The sequence below is a fragment of the Peromyscus eremicus genome, chromosome 16_21 (assembly GCF_949786415.1).
Source record: "Peromyscus eremicus chromosome 16_21, PerEre_H2_v1, whole genome shotgun sequence".
In the NCBI taxonomy this organism is placed as follows: Eukaryota; Metazoa; Chordata; class Mammalia; order Rodentia; family Cricetidae; genus Peromyscus; species Peromyscus eremicus.
In genome coordinates this window covers 10,589,185-10,606,180 of record NC_081432.1, presented here as the reverse complement: position 1 = coordinate 10,606,180, position 16,996 = coordinate 10,589,185, and the positions used below count along the sequence as shown (strand labels likewise).

Below are 16,996 nucleotides of genomic sequence, written 5' to 3'. Positions count from 1 at the left end.
CCACTGATACAAGCAATGCTATCTTTTCATGCTGTATTGGACTTTGCTAACAGTTTTCTTCAGCAATCTCTTAACTGTCAACTTCTGAGACCAGCTGGCACTTGCCTGGAATGGATAGCAGCGGCTCTTCATTACATAGATGATATAGTACTGGTTTCTGAACGTCTTACAGATTTATAAGAGTATCTAAACAAACAGAAGTTAGAGGATTTGGAAGATGGCATCTATACTCCTCCAGAAGCCACACAGTTGTTAAATAACAATCCCAGTAGCTGGGGATGAACCACTGATATATCCAGAGGCCCCTGGATAAAGGCTACCACCTCTGAAGCTGGCTGCCTAGCAGGCCTAGATTAGTAAATCCCTACTGTTGAAGACACCATATGCTTTGGTTGTAGTACATAGGGAAATCAAGCCGGGACTGTACTGGAAGGTCCCTCTATGCTCAGCTGACTTTTAAATAGTGCTTGCAAGATACCATGCAGGCTGTCTTAGTTAGGGTTTCTATTGCTGTGAAGGGACACCATGACCACAGCAATTCTTATACAGGAAAACATTTAACTGAGATGGCAGCTTACAGTTTCAGAGGTTTAGTCCATCATCATTATGGCAGGGTGTAGCTTGAGTTTTCCTGTCTGGCCCACAGTCAGGACAAATCTCTCTCACCTGCCAGTCCCACAGCCGCTCAGACCCGACCAAGTAAACACAGAGACTTATATTGCTTACAAACTGTATGGTCGTGGCAGGCTTCTTGCTAACTGTTCTTATAGCTTAAATTAATCCATTTCCATTAATCTATACCTTGCCACATGGCTCGTGGCTTACCGGCATCTTCACATGCTGTTTGTCATCGTGGCGGCTGGCAGTGTCTCTCTGACTCAGCCTTCCACTTCCCAGCTTTATTCTCCTCCTTGTCCCGCCTATACTTCCTGCATGGCCACTAGCCAATCAGTGATTTATTTATTGACCAATCAGCAACACACTTGCCATACAGACCACCCCACAGCAGCGGGGAGCATGGCAGTGTGTAGGCAGACATGGTGCTGGAGGAGCTGCTACATGCTGATATGCAGGCAACAGGAAGTAGACCATGACACTGGGGTGTATCTTGAGAACAGGAGACCTCAAAGCCCGCCCCCACAGTGACACACTTCCTCCTAATAGCTCTACTCCCTATGAATTATAGGGGGCAGTTACATTCAAACTACCACACAGTCTGCTGAGGTAGAACTATCGTTAATGGCAGGCTTACAACTACTGGGTTGTATGTACTGTACACTACACTACCAACATGCCAGGTAAGATTGGACTGCTGAGGAAATGGTGGCATAACAGTTATAGGTACAACAAACAACTTTCTGATTGGATTAAAGCCTTCTCCAAAGGAGGGGATTCACATCTGGCATCATAAGGCTCGACAGAAATCTGTGACCAAGGAGGTCACAGGCCCCAGTGGAGAAGCAATTGCTCTTTTTTTATTAAATGAGTGTAACATGCCTATCAAATTGCCTTGGAGGACTGTTACTGTCTGTCCTGATAGTGGAAGAAAACTCCTTTCAGTGTGGTATTTACTCAAGAGACTTAGGACTGGTTAAAATGCCAAGAATGACTGACTCATGGTGGTGTGGTGGCCACTTGGTCCTGTGGGTGGTGAAAAGGCAGAGGTGAAGACGGCACCCTGTTGGTGTGGAGTGCTGAAATAACGGCAGGTAGTCTATGCTTTGAGTGAACAATTCATGCTGTCCTTGCTCCCACAGGAACACAAACCTGGGAACCTGGAGACTAAAGACAGGAATAATGCTGGAGGAACTTTTGCTTCCCACTGCTCACCTTGCTGTGGAACAACAATCTTTTGGTATTACTCTCATTGGCTAATAAGGAGCTGACTAGCAAATAGCTAGGCAGAAAAAAGTTAGGTGGGACTTGTGGACAAAAAGAGCATGGGGTAGAAGGAGGTGGAGTCACCAGGAGATGGAGAGAGAAGATGAACATGCCATGTTGAAAAAAGGTACCGTCACGTGATAGAGCGTAGGTAAAAAATATGAGTTAAGATGTAAGAGCTAGTTAGTAACAAGCCTAAGCTATCAGCTGAGCATTTATAATTAACAACAGGTCTTTGTGTGGTTATTTGGGTGCAGCTGGTGGGACAGAGCTGACTGGTGGTCCTGATGAAAAACTCCACCTACATTTCCTCTTCTATGTGTTGGTAGCACACTAGCCTTAAAAACTAGTCAGTCATTGCCAGATCTCAGAGCTGACCCTAGTCCTGAAGAGATCTGTGTAACACCTGGGCACCCTAGATTACTGAACACGAACCTCACCAGCCTCTCAGAAGATGAAGTGTCTTCTAATGGAAAATACCTCACATCAGGCAATCACATTAAAGTATATTTCATTGATTAAATGAGGGAGGAAAATGAGAACAAATCCCGAGTGGCCAGAGGGTAGGCTCTATGTGCTTCAGTGCCCAGGCACTCAAGTGGAGGACAGGAGGGAAAAGATGAAAAAAAACTGTTCATTCACAGGGGTAGGGGTGTGTGTGTGTGTGTGTGTGTGTGTGTGTGTGTGTGTGTGCGCGCGCGCGTGCGCGCTGATGTGCCTCATTACACCTTGTCTTTTACCATAGGGGACTTAAGAGTCCTAGGAACAGTGTCACTGTTCGTCGAGCTTCAGGATGGTGGTTCATCTCTGGGTTGCTTTACCTTGTCCATTTGTCGAAGCTTCTCTAATATCAGAGTAACCAAACACTTACATTAAATTCCCCTTGAAAAACAGAACTGCTTTGTTTTCTAGCCTGGGATCTGACTGATAAGACATCATGTATTTGATTAAAGTATTTCTGGGCAAACTAATTGATCATGATGAATTTTGCCCCTCTTATAGTATGAAAAAGTTTTAAACAATATTATCCGTTAACTATATTTACTGTTTCGAAAGACTTTGCCATGTATACTGAATCTATATATATGTGGATGTCTGTGTGACACACTTACACATACACTTGACCTTATATCCAATTCTGGGTGAAGGTCCTGAGCCAGAATCACTGCACGGTATAAATATGAGTGAGTTATATAATAGCTGTAGCCACGAGAAACAAGTTTGACATCAAAAAGAATTAACTGAATGGACTAAAAAAACACAACACAAGACCATCCATAAGAGAACAGTACTTAAAATTTATTCTTTCCTTCCAAAATTTATTCTTTCCTTCCTATTTGTTCGTTTACAAATGAACTTTCCATCCTTACACGTTAAGAAAATAAACAACTGGAACCGCTCTCCACTTCTGACCTGGAGGCAGATGCTCTATCATAGGCACAGAGTACAACACAGCCATTGCTCACTGGCAGGAGGGAGGAGCGAAAGTGCTCCTTATAGCAGTGTGCAGATTTGGAAACGCTCGGCCCTCCTAGGGGCTGGTAGCATGACTCCTGCAGAGTGTCCCAGACCATACCATGAGCTTTCCTTAGGAAAGCTATCTTTCCTCAGATACAACTGTCACAGGTTAAGAGCCACAAGACTTTATTCATTGTTTACTCTTCTGATGGCAGGATTTCTGAGTAGAATCTAAAATTAAAGCAGAATAGAAATTTGTTACAAAACCTGTTAAGAATTTTTAGTTTTTACTAACTTCAAAACACCACCACCTCAGAGCTTTGGTGAAAATACTGAGTTATAATGAAATTGGAAGGTTAGGTTTAAGAAACTATTACATAAATTACATACAGGCCAAATAGTAATTGGTAATGACTGGAATGTAAAATATCCTTCACAAGACCATGTGTTTTAACACTCAGTCTTCAGGTGGTGGCAGTTTGAGGAGGCGGTGCACCATTTAGGGTCTGAAGCCTTGTTGAAGGAAGTAGTTTACTGGAAGCAGGAAGTGAGCTCTGACAGTCCGTCTTCACTTCCTGTCCTTTCTCTGCTTCCTAATCTGCACAAACCTGCCAGCAGCCACACACTCCTGCCCCCACCTCAAGCTGCTCCAGCCAGCAGGCACACCTACTGTGACGGACTCTTTTCTCAAACAGAGAGCCAAAACAAATCGTTCCTGAGTTGCCTCTTGTCAAGATATTTGGTCAGATGCCGGGCGGTGGTGGCGCATGCCTTTAATCCCAGCACTCCGGAGGCAGAGCCAGGCGGATCTCTGTGAGTTCGAGGCCAGCCTGGGCTACAGAGTGAGTTCCAGGAGAGGCGCAAAGCTACACAGAGAAACCCTGTCTCAAAAAACCAAAAAAAAAAAAAAAAAGACTCCAGAGAGTGGGGCCCTTGCTGTGATAACCATGGCCATGTGGTTGGTAAGGCCTGTGGTCAAATTCTTTGCCTGAACAATTTGGAAGAGTATGGAGCCATGGGCTAGAGAAGTCCAGAGTGCTGGAAGCAGAGCTTAATGGACAAGCCCAGTAAGAGGAGGGTTTGGACTTTTCAAACTCTTAGGACCATGGACACTTTTGAAGTTGGACGTCACTTTGCATTATGAGAAGACTGACCAGGAGCCAGGTTATGAGTTTGTTACAGTTTCAGTATGAAAAGTCTCCCACAGGAGCAAGTGTTTAAACACTTGGTTCTCAGTTGGTGGTACTGATTTGGGAGTCTGGAATCTAGAGGTTGAGCTGTGCTGGAGGAGGAAGTGGGTCACTGGGGCAGGCCTTGAGGTATTAGAGTCCACCAGCTAGCTGCCTGTCCGCTTTCTGATCCACCTGTCTCTGAACAACAAGGAGCCTTTTCTGCTGCCATGCCTTCCCTGCCGACTGCTTCTTCTCAATGATCACATGATGAGACAGTAATTAACACAATTATCCCCACATTCCCTGTCCGTGTAAGAGGACAGAAAGACCCAGCTACTGACTGAACCAGACCTACACACCACATACCGCTAAGTGCATGCGTAATGAGTCTATTCACTCCAACTAAAAATGCCTCAGCGGACACTAGCAGACTTCTGTTTAGAGGCAGCATATAGCTCTGTAGCCCTGGGTAGCCCAGTACTCACTGTGTAGACCAGTCTGGTTTCACACTGTTGGCAACCCTCCTGACAGAGCCTATCTGGCGCTAGGATGACTCAGGAGTACTACTCTTATCAATTTACTAGCAGTTTTTGTCTATGTTGTTATGTTTCTAAGGTACAGTAATACTATTTTTAACAAGTACTTTTTTACCTGGTGGTAACCCCCCAAGTCTTTGCTGGATCATTTCTAAATGATGAATATATTCTGTCAAGGAATGTTCTGGATCTTGAGAAGCATTCAGAGATCTTTCTAACCTTGAATTTGGTGATGAAGGTGATCTGCAAACAAAGAACCATATCAAGGAGAAAAGAAAGGAAAAAACACAACAAAAACATTAAATTAATAGGTGGTATTACAGTCAAAAGTGCACAGATGAGGGCCTAGGATCAGCTGACCAGATCTGGGATGGGTTTCCTCTAGGGCTAGTCTCTTCATGCCCATTATTTACCACAAAGAAAAAGTGTTTTTATTTGCCTGGACTCCAGAGGCTCATGAACGCTAGGCAAGCTCTGTACCAACTGAAATCTACTCTAGCCCTGCGTAGTACTTAAACAAACAAACAAACAACTTTTAAGGCTGAGTACAGCGGTGCACTCCCATAGTCCCAGGATTTGGGATACAAAAGTAAGAGGGCAGAACATCTGAGTTCAAGGCTGGTCTGCACAGTAAGTTCCAGGACAGTTAGGTTACATAAAGAGACTCTGTCTCAAAATAAAACAAGCACCAAATGAAACCAAACAAATCAACTTCTATATCTCACTTTGCAGTCAGAATAAGTGGCAACAATTGTGTATTATTTCATTCAATAAATTTTGAGATTATACCCGTCACCCCAATTGTATTATGCCTCAGCACCCTTCACAGGGTGACCAAGATGGTCTACCTATCAGCCTACACTTCCTTGAGCAAAACCCACCCTTGTCTCTCATCCTGAGCATCCTTCCTCCCAGGCCCCAGTGTCCCCAGGGACACTGTGTCCCTTTCCCTTTCCATGAGACAAGTTCCCAAAGCTCTTCCTGAACACAGGTGATCTTAGTCCTTCTTGAACAGAACAAGGTCCCCAGGCTCTTCAAGACTCTCTGCTGCCTTCCTGAGCCTGCCAAAGACAGTACTTCCAAACGACACTTCTCTGGGCAGCCATACGGGGTCCTGGATCTTATTGGCATGATGTCTAGGTAAAAACCTGGAGCATCCCAACTGACCTTTCCACTTTGCCCAGCGAGATTGCTGCCGAGGATCTGGGGCTGTGTCTAGAGTCCTTGATATGACCTGAGGAAACTTCTCTGGTTGGCAGAGACGCTCTGTTTTCTGATGGAGAATGCTGTCTCCGGGACATTCGATGTCCTTCTCAAGAATGATCAAACAACATATCGTTAGAAAAAGAAATGCACATTTTAGGAGGAGCCACCTACTAAAATCTAAGCTTATACAAACAACTTTAAGAGTCTGCATGGTGATTTCAAAACATACCAAGTTGTGATATTTTAAGTTTTGGTGACCTACATTAACTTGGATAACACTGGCCCTGACTGCCAGCACTGCATGGCAGCCCACGGCTCCGGAAAAAAAGAGGCAAGCATGCCTGCTGACCTGAACTGAAGCCACTGTCAGGATGGCAGCCAGTGGTGGCTTAGTGGCCCAGAGGGTAGAGAGCCTACACCCTCCGTGTCCTCCAAGTAGGAAGGCCACTCACATCTGCCACCCCTAGAGACTAGACAAAGAGCCAGCAAAGCATCTTGCTGTCACTGACCCGAGAGTCCAGGAAGCCACTGCTACACTTCCTATGAGTAGGCAGCAGCAGCTCTAGAGATGGCTAAAACAACCGTGGGTGCACACACAGGTAGGCACAGCAGCATAAAGCAGAACTCTAGGTGACTCTGGAGCAACAAGGACCAGTGTGCTCAGCACTCTCCAGAATCACTGCTCAGCTCGCGCTCCCTGGCCGACCTTGGCCGTCAGTGCTGTTCTCAGTGCTCTAGGGGGCTGCACTGTGTTTCCTGGCTTTCTTACTGGGCTTTATCACACCCCTAAACCAAAACGCTCAAGAAAATGCCACCAGCAGCAGGAAGGGCGGTGACACCCGAGGCCCACCTTGGCGGGTGCTTCTGCCATGTAGCAGTGCTCCTTTCCGATCCACTTCTTGCCATTTCTTAACCAAAAATCGCAACCTATACAGAAAGGTGACAAGAGACATTTAAAACAAGAGACGACAGGAATGCAGGAAGCAGTGGCACTCCTGGTGTCACCCAACCACCAGATCTTACCCTCTCTGCCCACCGCTGAGTCAGCTGACAGCTAGCTGTACTTCCTATCATGTAGGAACTGCTATGCTCCATCACCATCTAAAGGAGTCCCCCACCACCCCACCACCCCACCCTTGACAACCAGCTGGTCCTGCAAACACCCACCACAGCTTACCTGCAGCCTAACACATTAGAAAACGCAAGCCCGTGTGCATCACCAGAAACTGGGAAAACACTGCTTCTGCCTGGTTGGGCCATCAACAGACCAGCACTAATAGTGTAGGGAAGGCACAGGCAGGGTGACGGTCCATGGGTGCTTCACACTCCTTTTAGCATGGCTCTCCTAACAAGTGGTGTGACTGGAACTTTCCTCTGTGGTGTGGCAAACCACAGATTATTCCAAAAAGGACTACCAGGCCCTGGAAACTTTCTTCAGGCATTCTGATGCTGGGTCTCATAAATAGTTCAGGCTAGCCTAGGACTTTTGATCCCTGTCTCTGCCACCTGCATGCTGGGATGACAGGCCTGTGGCACCATACACATGCACAGCACAAATTCGCTTTTTTGTATGTATATTTTGCCTGCATATATGTATGTGCACCATATGCATGCCTGATGCCATGGAGGTCAGAAGAAAGCACGGGATCCCCATGAACTAGGGTGACAAATGGTTGTAAATGACCATGAGGGTTCCGGGAGCCATCTCTCCAGCCCTTACATCATGACTTCTTAAAGACAAATGTGATATTTAAGGCCACGAGTGCCACTGATTTTGAAAGAGAAAACACTGTAGTTTCAAGGAATAAGGCCACCAGAGAAGCAAGCATATATTCACTGCCACCTGGCTTGGAGGCAGGGCATTTACCTCAATACTGCGATGACTACCCGCACAGCAGTGCGGAACTTTGTAAAAGGACGTGATGTAGTAATTTTCTTATCTGCTTTGGAAGGAAAGACCCCCAAATGAGCAATCATGGAGAGCGTTTCCTGTTCAGAGTCCTGGAATCCGCCAATCAGCAGCAGGAGATACTTCTTTTGATAAATTAGAGCTTTTCTAAAGCTCTCTGCTCTCAGATAGTGAAGGTACAGTTTTTCCATCTAAAATGAAGACAGATTGACAATCAGAGGAAACAAAAACACAGTCCTGATAGATCCTGTTCAGTATACTGGTATAGTTAGTTGTTCATTACAAAAAGAAATCAAACTGGCTTATAATTCACAAATTATCAGTCACCCATGCACATCTGTAACCTCCTCTTGAAGAGTCCCAGATACAATCTAGAAAGAAGTATCTTCTCCAGAACACTCTCAAATGAGCCCCCATGAAGACCACTATCTAGTACAAGTACAGTCTATACCGGCTATGTGGGTTGGGGGGAAGAGGATATCACGATGAGTTCTACAGACGATATGGGTGATGGGGAAAACCGTGAAACTACAGAGCTTGGATCCAAACCCTGACAAGCACTTTGCCCTCAGGAGCAAACTACAGGAAAGGGTTTCTTAACCTATAGAAATCACCTCCTGATGACTTGAGCATTCCACATTCGTTCAGCCATTAGAGAAAACATGGTATCTGCACACAAGCAAACCAAGCTTTAGATCCACTTTGTGCTAGCTTCCTTTCTCACAGTGATCTGACAACTAGGGCAGCGGGTCTTCTCCTGTCTGAAGTCTGTTTGATGTACGTGTCAACAGACGCACGAAGCAAACAACAAGAACCCTGTAGTTAAGACAACCCTTCTCCTGCAGTTAACGAGCCCTGGTTTAAGACATGGCTGGCACTCTGGACCCAACCCTGCAAGGCTTACCTTGGTATTGCAGGTGTTTGTTTCCACACTTGTGGTCGACGTGTGCCACTCGGGATCTGAGTGCCGTAGAGAACTCTGCAAAACCGTCCCATCTTGCTTCCATGAAGACTTGCTTTGCCTCTGTAAAAAAAACACAGCTGGCAATATAGAGCTTTTCTTTTCAGGGGTTGTAGGTCAGAAGTAAACCTTCAGTGTTGTTCCTCAGGAGCTGCAGCTATTTTTAAAGGATAGGATCTCTCGCTGGGGTCTGGGCTAGTTACAAATTAGGCTAGGCTAATTGGCCAGGTAGCCCCAGAGATCTACCAGTCTCTGTTTCCCCAGCACAGGGATTCCAAGTACATGTGCCACTATAACCTGTCTTTTGGTTTGCTAGTTTTGAGATACGGTCTCACTTTGCAGCTCTTGCTAGCCTGGAACACGGTATGTAGAATGGCTGGCCTCAAAACTGCCTGCCTCTACCTCCCGAGTGCTGGGATTAAAGGTGTGCCACCATGCCCAGCTCACATCTGGCTGGGGACAGAGCTCAGGACCTCACGGTTGCGAAGCAAGCACCTCTCCTGAGCCATCTCCCCAGCCAGTGTCTACTGACTTGTTCTTTTTTTTTTTTTTTTTTTTTTTTTTGAGACAGGGTTTCTCTGTGTAGCTTTGCGCCTTTCCTGGGACTCACTTGGTAGCCCAGGCTGGCCTCGAACTCACAGAGATCCGCCTGCCTCTGCCTCCCGAGTGCTGGGATTAAAGGCGTGTGCCACCACCGCCCGGCCTACTGACTTGTTCTTAAATAACATCCTGGGAAAGATTCAGAGGAGAATAACGGAGGAGACGACAGCAGCTGCCCTGCCAATCTCAAAGAAGCAGGTCACACCCAACACCTCATTCTACCGCAGCTAGCCAGCACTACTGTGGGGCAGCCTATCACAGATGAGCGTAGGGACTGGGAAAATGTCTCAGGGCCAGGATCCAGTGAGGCTTTGCCAGCCGATGATCACATGCCCTGTGCTGTCCCTTGTCAAACTGGACATCCTTTTCAGTAGTGCTCAAGTCACGTTATAATGTTAACACTTGTGGGGTAATTACCATTCACTTACTGAAATATCATTGCACAAAATGTACATGTTAATAAGAACAAGCCAGAAATATTTGCAAAATACCTACTCATTCAAAGCTTTAAATCTTAAATCATCTTAACAGTTCCTCATTCTAGAAATGCCGATTGCTAACAAAAACAAACCCACAGTTCTGTTCTAGCTCCATCAAACCACACAAGAAAAGCCTAACTGAATGGAGGAACAATGTGAGAAATTTTATTTGGTTGTTTTTTTCTATCAAAAGTAGTTAGCCCAACAAGGGCCCTCCCCTTCCACTTTGCATACCAATTAGCCAATTGTGTCAGATTGTGAAGATGAACTCCCACCAATGGGATGAGACACAGTTACCACCTACATCAGGAATAAAAGATAGATACCATTTTGGCTAAAGTGTTTGCTAGCCCAGTTTGGATTCTGGCACACACATCCTTTTTACAAAAAGAGGAGTCACCTTGCCAAATTACTTTCGCTTTGTTCGTTGAGCAATGGGGGAACCTGTATAGCCACCATATGCCAAGGGCCTCCAAGTTTCTACCATGGGAGCACAGACTTGGAAGGTGACTCCAAGGTGATGGGACAGAGGTGCCCCCAAAGTTGATGCCTGGGACCTGCTCAGGCATCAAGGGACAGGAATCAAAGGCAGCTAGTCATCATCATGCCAACACATGGCTCTCCAGGGGGAGAGGCAGAGGCCATGGCAGGCCTGGATGAGGAAAAGGAAAAGACAGAATGATCTGTATGAAATGTCACAGTCGCTACTAGAAAGAACTGCTCTGGCAAAGCAAGTCACCCTGAACATAAAGGAGGTACTCTTTACTCAGTAAAGATACCATTTCCTCATCTCTGTGCTAACCTGTGGCCAGAACCCACAAAAGCTCAATGGGTTTCATCACTGTCCAATAGATGTAACTTTGAGGAGTAACCCAAGTTAAGGGGGCACTTTAAACAAGGAGCCTTAGAACACACACTGCAGAAAAGTGAGAGGGCTCTGGACTGATGCTCTCATCAGCTCCCAGGCACTTCCCAGTTCCTCACATCCACCAAGACTGGGTCTGGGGTGGTCAGGCACAAAGGAAAGAACAGACTTTCCTTTACTTTTCCTCTACCAACAAAACCCAAGAGCAGCAACTGAAAGAAGAAACAGAATTATCCACAGCTCTACTACTGACAGAACAGAGCAGGAATAAATTCAGTATGGTTGTGGACAAATTAAGCAACACTACCTTTGTTTGTTGGATGGACAGTGTAGAGCACTCCTCCATCCCAAGCTGGCTACTTGCCTGCTGTGGGATGGTCTGTATGTCAAGTGTGTTGCTGATTGATCAATACACAAATCACTGATTGGCCAGTGGCCAGGCAGGAAGTATAGGCGGGACAAGGAGGAGAATAAAGCTGGGAAGTGGAAGGCTGAGTCAGAGAGACACTGCCAGCTGCCACGATGACAAACAGCATGTGAAGATGCCGGTAAGCCACGAGCCACGTGGCAAGGTATAGATTTATAGAAATGGATTACTTTAAGCTGTAAGAACAGTTAGCAAGAAGCCTGCCACGGCCATACAGTTTGTAACCAATATAAGTCTCTGTGTTTACTTGGTCGGGTCTGAGTGGCTATGGGACTGGCAGGTGAGAGAGATTTGTCCTGACTGTGGGCCAGGCAGGAAAATTCTAGCTACACTTGCCTGAGACACTCAGCAAGAAAGAACAAACACTGGGTCAGCTTAAAGGAGTTTAAATTACTCAAAATATGTCTCTGACAATAGTAGACTCGAGACCTAACACAAAGTTGTGGATTCTAAGAATTAATATTGTTGCTAGGTCTCAAACCCACGACAAGTCTTACTCAGTACCTGTGGCTCCTCCCATCACTCTTCACCCCGCCCCCCACCCTAGACACCCCCCCCACCTCTCCCACCCCCACCTGATCCATATATAACTTGGCCATTTTGGCTACACCACTCTCTTGGGCAACAGCTCCTCTCTTGGTCTTCCTCTCTCTCTCTCTCCTCTCATGGTCTAGTTTAGTCTGCTGGCCATGTTCAGCCTGGACTCCTCCATCTGCCTGTTTTCCCCTTACATCTGCAATAAAAATCTTTCTTCTCCATACTTTGGGACTAGTCACATGCTCCCCCTTTCATTTCATGTCTCATTCTGCTGTGAAACTGGCCATCCTACCAAAAGCAATCTAGAGTCAATGCAGCTGCAATCACAATCCCAGTGTCACTCTTCACAGATTCAGGAGAGAACAATTTCAACCTTGAACAACAAGAAGATAGCAGGAAGTATCACCACACCTGACTTCCAATTATATTACAGAATCACAGCAATAAAAGTAACAGTGATGTGGAAGAGTATAAAGGCTTTACTAATAGACTTGCTTAGGAGACATGAAGTGATTCAAAGTACAGTTTAGCGACAGAATGCTGCTTTCAAAATCCCCCGAAGATAAGTAGTATTCTAACCAGGCCTGTTAGCAATAACAGAAGTTTAGGGTGCTAGGATGTAAATGTTTATTCACCAGGATTAACCAACTATTAGGCTCCACTCCTGTAACAACGGAAACAGCCCTGACATACAACATTACAGCCATTAGGCCCTGTTCCCATAACAAAAGACATACCTCTAAAGGGTAGCTCAAGGGCAGCACAACTAAGTCCTGGTCTACAATTAAATCCTATGAGCTCTTATAAGAAAAAACATAATTCTGCCATGTGGTCAAGATGACCAGATAACAACTATTCAAAAAAACAACACTGGTGTACTTAATTATGCTGTGTAAATCTCCTATCTGCTAAAGCAGCCAAACTCTATTTACATTTTTCAAGGTATATATAACCTGGGCCTAGACCTGACAGAGGCTTAAGGATGGTGTGTTTATGTTTGTGGACTGCATAAACCTAAAATGTATATAACTTAGTAAAATCTTGTATTCAGGGCCAGCTTCTCTTTGAGCCTTAGCCCCAGCAAGACAAGCACTAATAAAGAGCTTTTCCTCCATCTCTGATTCCTCACTGGGAAGCCATATTATTTCTGTAACAGTAGCACTGGGACAAAACCAGATACTCAGATCGATGGAACAGAACAGAGGACCCAGATACAAGGCCATGTGACTACAACTATGGTAGCTACTTGGCTTGTTTTGTTTTGTTTACAAAGATTCCAAAAGTATACAATGGAGAAATGACAGCATCTTCAACAAATGGTACTGGTTAATCTGGAATAATATCAGCACGTAGAAGAATAAAACTAAGTCACTATCTCTCACTTTGCCTGAAACTTAATTCCAAATGCATCAAAGACCTCCACATAAGACCTGATACTCTAAAGCTGCTAGAGGAGCAAGCAGGAGAACACTTCAACACACAGGTATAAGTAATGCTGTTCTCACTGGCACAGGAAAAAGAACAAAACAAAACGAACAACAGACAAAGAGGATCTCATGAAATCAACATTTCTGTATTACAACGGAAACTGTCAATCAAGTGAAGAGAAAGAAGAATATCTGCCAGCTGCAGATCCAAGAAGATCAGAGTCCAGAAGAGACACAGAACCCCAAAAACTAAACACCAAGAAAACAAAACACTGATTGGCTAGGAACTAAACAAAAAATTCCCAAAGAAGAAATAGAAATGGCTAGGAAACACTTTTAAAACTGTTCCACATCCTTAGCCTCAGGGAAATGCAGATAAAAACCATTTAAGATTCTATCTCACCCCAATCCAAGTGACTATCATCAAGAATAACAAAAACAACAAATACTGGATGTAGGAAAATGGGAACCCTTACACGATGGTGGCAGGAGTGTGCACTAGTACAGTTACTTTGAACATCAGTGTGGAGGGGTTTTTTGTTTGGTTTGGTTTTTTTGAGACAGGATTTCTCTGTGTAGCTCTGGCTGTCCTAGAACTCACTCTGTAGACCAGGCTGGCCTTGAATTTGGAGATCCACGTGCCTCTGCCTCCCCAGGCTGAGATCAAAGGCGTGACCACCACCACCTGGCTAGTGTGGAGGCTTTTTAAAAAGCTAAAAATACCATTTGCCCCAGCTCTACATTCCTGGGCATCATATACTACAGATACCTGCACATCCACATTCACCGCTGCTCTAGTCACAACAGCTGGCAAATGGCCAGGTGACCACCCGCTGAGGAGCAGATAACAGAAGTGTGGGACATATACACACAATGGAATTTTATTCGGCTTTAAAGAAAAGTGAAATTATGTAGTTTGCGGGGAAATGGCTGGAACTGGAAAAAATTGTACTGAGTGAGGTAACCCAGGCCAGAGGACAAGTACAGTATATTGTCTCGTGGTGGATTCTAGCCCCAACTCTTTAGTTCTATTTGTTTAACAGAGAGTACCTGTGGAAGTCAGGAAATCAGGAAGGAACACAGGGGGAAGTTGCCTTAAACAAGGGAAGACACAGAGTGTAGGTAAAAAGACAGAAAAGGGGGATGCTGTGGGAAGGAAGGTTTAAGCTGGGAGGGAAGCGGGATGAAGGGAAGGCAGGTGGGAGAGGAGGGTGTAGGAGAAGTTCGGGAGGAGCAACCAAAGAGAATACAACACAGCCATACGAAAACCAGCTGTCATGGAACCTAAATAAAAAAGAGGGGAAATACTTTTTTAAAGGAAGAAACAAACAAAAAGGATCACTCTTAAATCAATAAAGGGCATTCAAAAAACCATCCACAGCTAACATTCTTTTTAACAGAGAAAGACTGACTAGGGACCAAGACAGGACAGACCAGGGCCATTACTACTTGACAATGCACTGGAAATCTAGGCACCGCAACAAGAGACACACAAGTCTGGCGTTCAGAGCTAAATAAGGTAGAGCCTGCCCTCAACGCTGTTATGCCAAACATGGCTTTTTTGATAAATAACTGACACAAGTGATGGAATCTTTCCTTGCTAATGTTTGTCTTTCAGTATCCTCTTTGCCCTCAAAAATAATTGGCATTTATTTAATCTGGCATAGACAGCCACAGGCCTTCAGAGATCCTGCCTCTTGTTAAAAAGTTTCATTGTATAATGCTAACCTTTACTATTATGCAGTTTTGGAAAAGCATCTAGAAGGATAGAAAAATAGCAGTAAGTTGTAAGTTGAACAAGGAACTACCATAAGCCGAAAGTTGTTGAATGAAAATCCCAGCCTTAGTAGTGGGCTATTTCCCTATGAGTTGTTGGCCTTGAAGGCAAAAACCCATACAGGCTACTGCCATTACATCTGGTTGTATGCCAGAACTAGAAGGTAAGACCCTATTCATGAAGACACCCTCTACTCTGGTTGTAGGACATGGAAATACTAGACTGGCATTGAACTGCCTCTTCCTGCTGACTAGCTTCTGGAGTGCCAGAGATGCTATAAAGGATGCTGGGGGAGAATTGGTGCTTAGTCCCGCCCAGTTACAGATCTTGCACGCTACCAACATGCCAAGCAAGATGTGCTTGTTAGTGCAAAAGTGGCACGACTGTTGTGTGTACAGCCAACTGCTTTCCAGTTGGATTTAAAGCCAGTTCCACGGGAAGGCATGCATATCTAGTTAGGGCAAAAATCTGTGGCTGAAGTCAAAGGCCCCACTGAGAAGGAAGGTCACTGTCATTATTGTGTTAAACAGACATGATGTGCCTGTCAACTTGCCTTCAACATTTATGTAAATTCCCATAGATCATTCTTGCCAGCCTCAGTCATGAAGGAAAATTTTTTTTTGCAGTGGGTGGGAACTGCAGAGATTCATAACTGGTCAGCTCCCAAGAACAAGTGGCTGCTGATGTGGCATAGTGGACCCAAAACACAGCAATGAATGAAAAAAAAATTCACACATCTGCATTACTCCTGCCAATGCTGAAGAACTCTGGGAGAAGGGACATAAGAATGTAAGAGTAGGAAGAAGGGGCAGAATATACTGTGTAGCCATTTCTTCCAAATTCTAGCATTCCCTCCCAGTTAGAAAAAGTGTTACAGCAACTTAGAAGACTCAGGAAGTTCAGAAAGTTACAAGATTCACAAGTCCCTTCCCAAGGTCATAACAATCAGTAAACAACGGCTGGGGAGAGGAGCTCACACTGTCAGTAAGTAGAACTGTCTCTAAGTGTGCAAGGAGTTCCAGGGACACAGCTTTGGTGGTGAGCTTCCTGGAGAGGCAGCTGCTTTTTGAGTCACCAGCCATGCTGCCATAACTAACCCCAATAAACTCACTGGTCACCAAGCTAGACTTGTTCAGAACTGTTTCTTCGGTCTGTCAAAATCTCTTCTATCTAGGATCGAGCAGATATTTGTTGACATCTCTCCAGGAAAAGTCATGCAATACAGGACCTCGTATTTGATAGGCAAACTACCCCTGAGTTATAACCTTAGCTCTGATAAATCTTTATCTGTTCATCAGCTGATGGACATTTGAACTACTTCTACCCTTTGGATAAAGAATGATATTGTAAAGCTTTATGTACAAGTTTTAAAGTACTCACATTTTCAGTTTTTTCTCATGGGTAAATACCTGAAAGTGGAATTATTGAGAGACCTTGAGAAACTGTCAGACTGCTTTACAAAATAATTGTATCTTACAGTCTCACACAATTCTTTACACACTCATCTATAGATCTAATGTAATCTAAATTAAAACAGAAAACGAGCAAGACTCTAGTTTTATATAGAAATTTAAACTGAACTAGAACTGCCAAACAACTTGAAGAAGAACAGAACTTGGAAAAAGAGCAGAAAGCCTTGGCGGCTGGAGTCACAGGTCTCAGAAACAATGAATCTTGGAGAGCAGAAATAGCAGCAGGAATGTATTTTAGTCTGCAGCTGAAACATGGGGTCTTGGAGGCTAAGTCTCAGGCTGAGTATTG

General features: G+C 44.8%; 1 protein-coding gene across 4 annotated transcripts in view; it reads right to left on the bottom strand.

The window, feature by feature from the left end:
• Positions 1 to 3,159: 3,159 nt before the first annotated feature.
• The window catches only part of Pcnt (pericentrin), a 109,418-nt gene continuing 95,581 nt past the window's right edge, over positions 3,160 to 16,996 (bottom strand). For all 4 annotated transcript variants that reach the window (XM_059243821.1, XM_059243819.1, XM_059243820.1 and 1 more), the window contains 6 exons: positions 9,067 to 9,186; positions 8,121 to 8,353; positions 7,104 to 7,180; positions 6,215 to 6,356; positions 5,163 to 5,290; positions 3,160 to 3,570 (listed from right to left, as the gene is read on the bottom strand). In XM_059243821.1, coding sequence (XP_059099804.1) covers positions 3,530 to 3,570; positions 5,163 to 5,290; positions 6,215 to 6,356; positions 7,104 to 7,180; positions 8,121 to 8,353; positions 9,067 to 9,186 — 741 coding nt within the window. In that variant the 3' untranslated portion in view covers positions 3,160 to 3,529. The remainder of the gene's footprint in view (positions 3,571 to 5,162; positions 5,291 to 6,214; positions 6,357 to 7,103; positions 7,181 to 8,120; positions 8,354 to 9,066; positions 9,187 to 16,996) is intronic.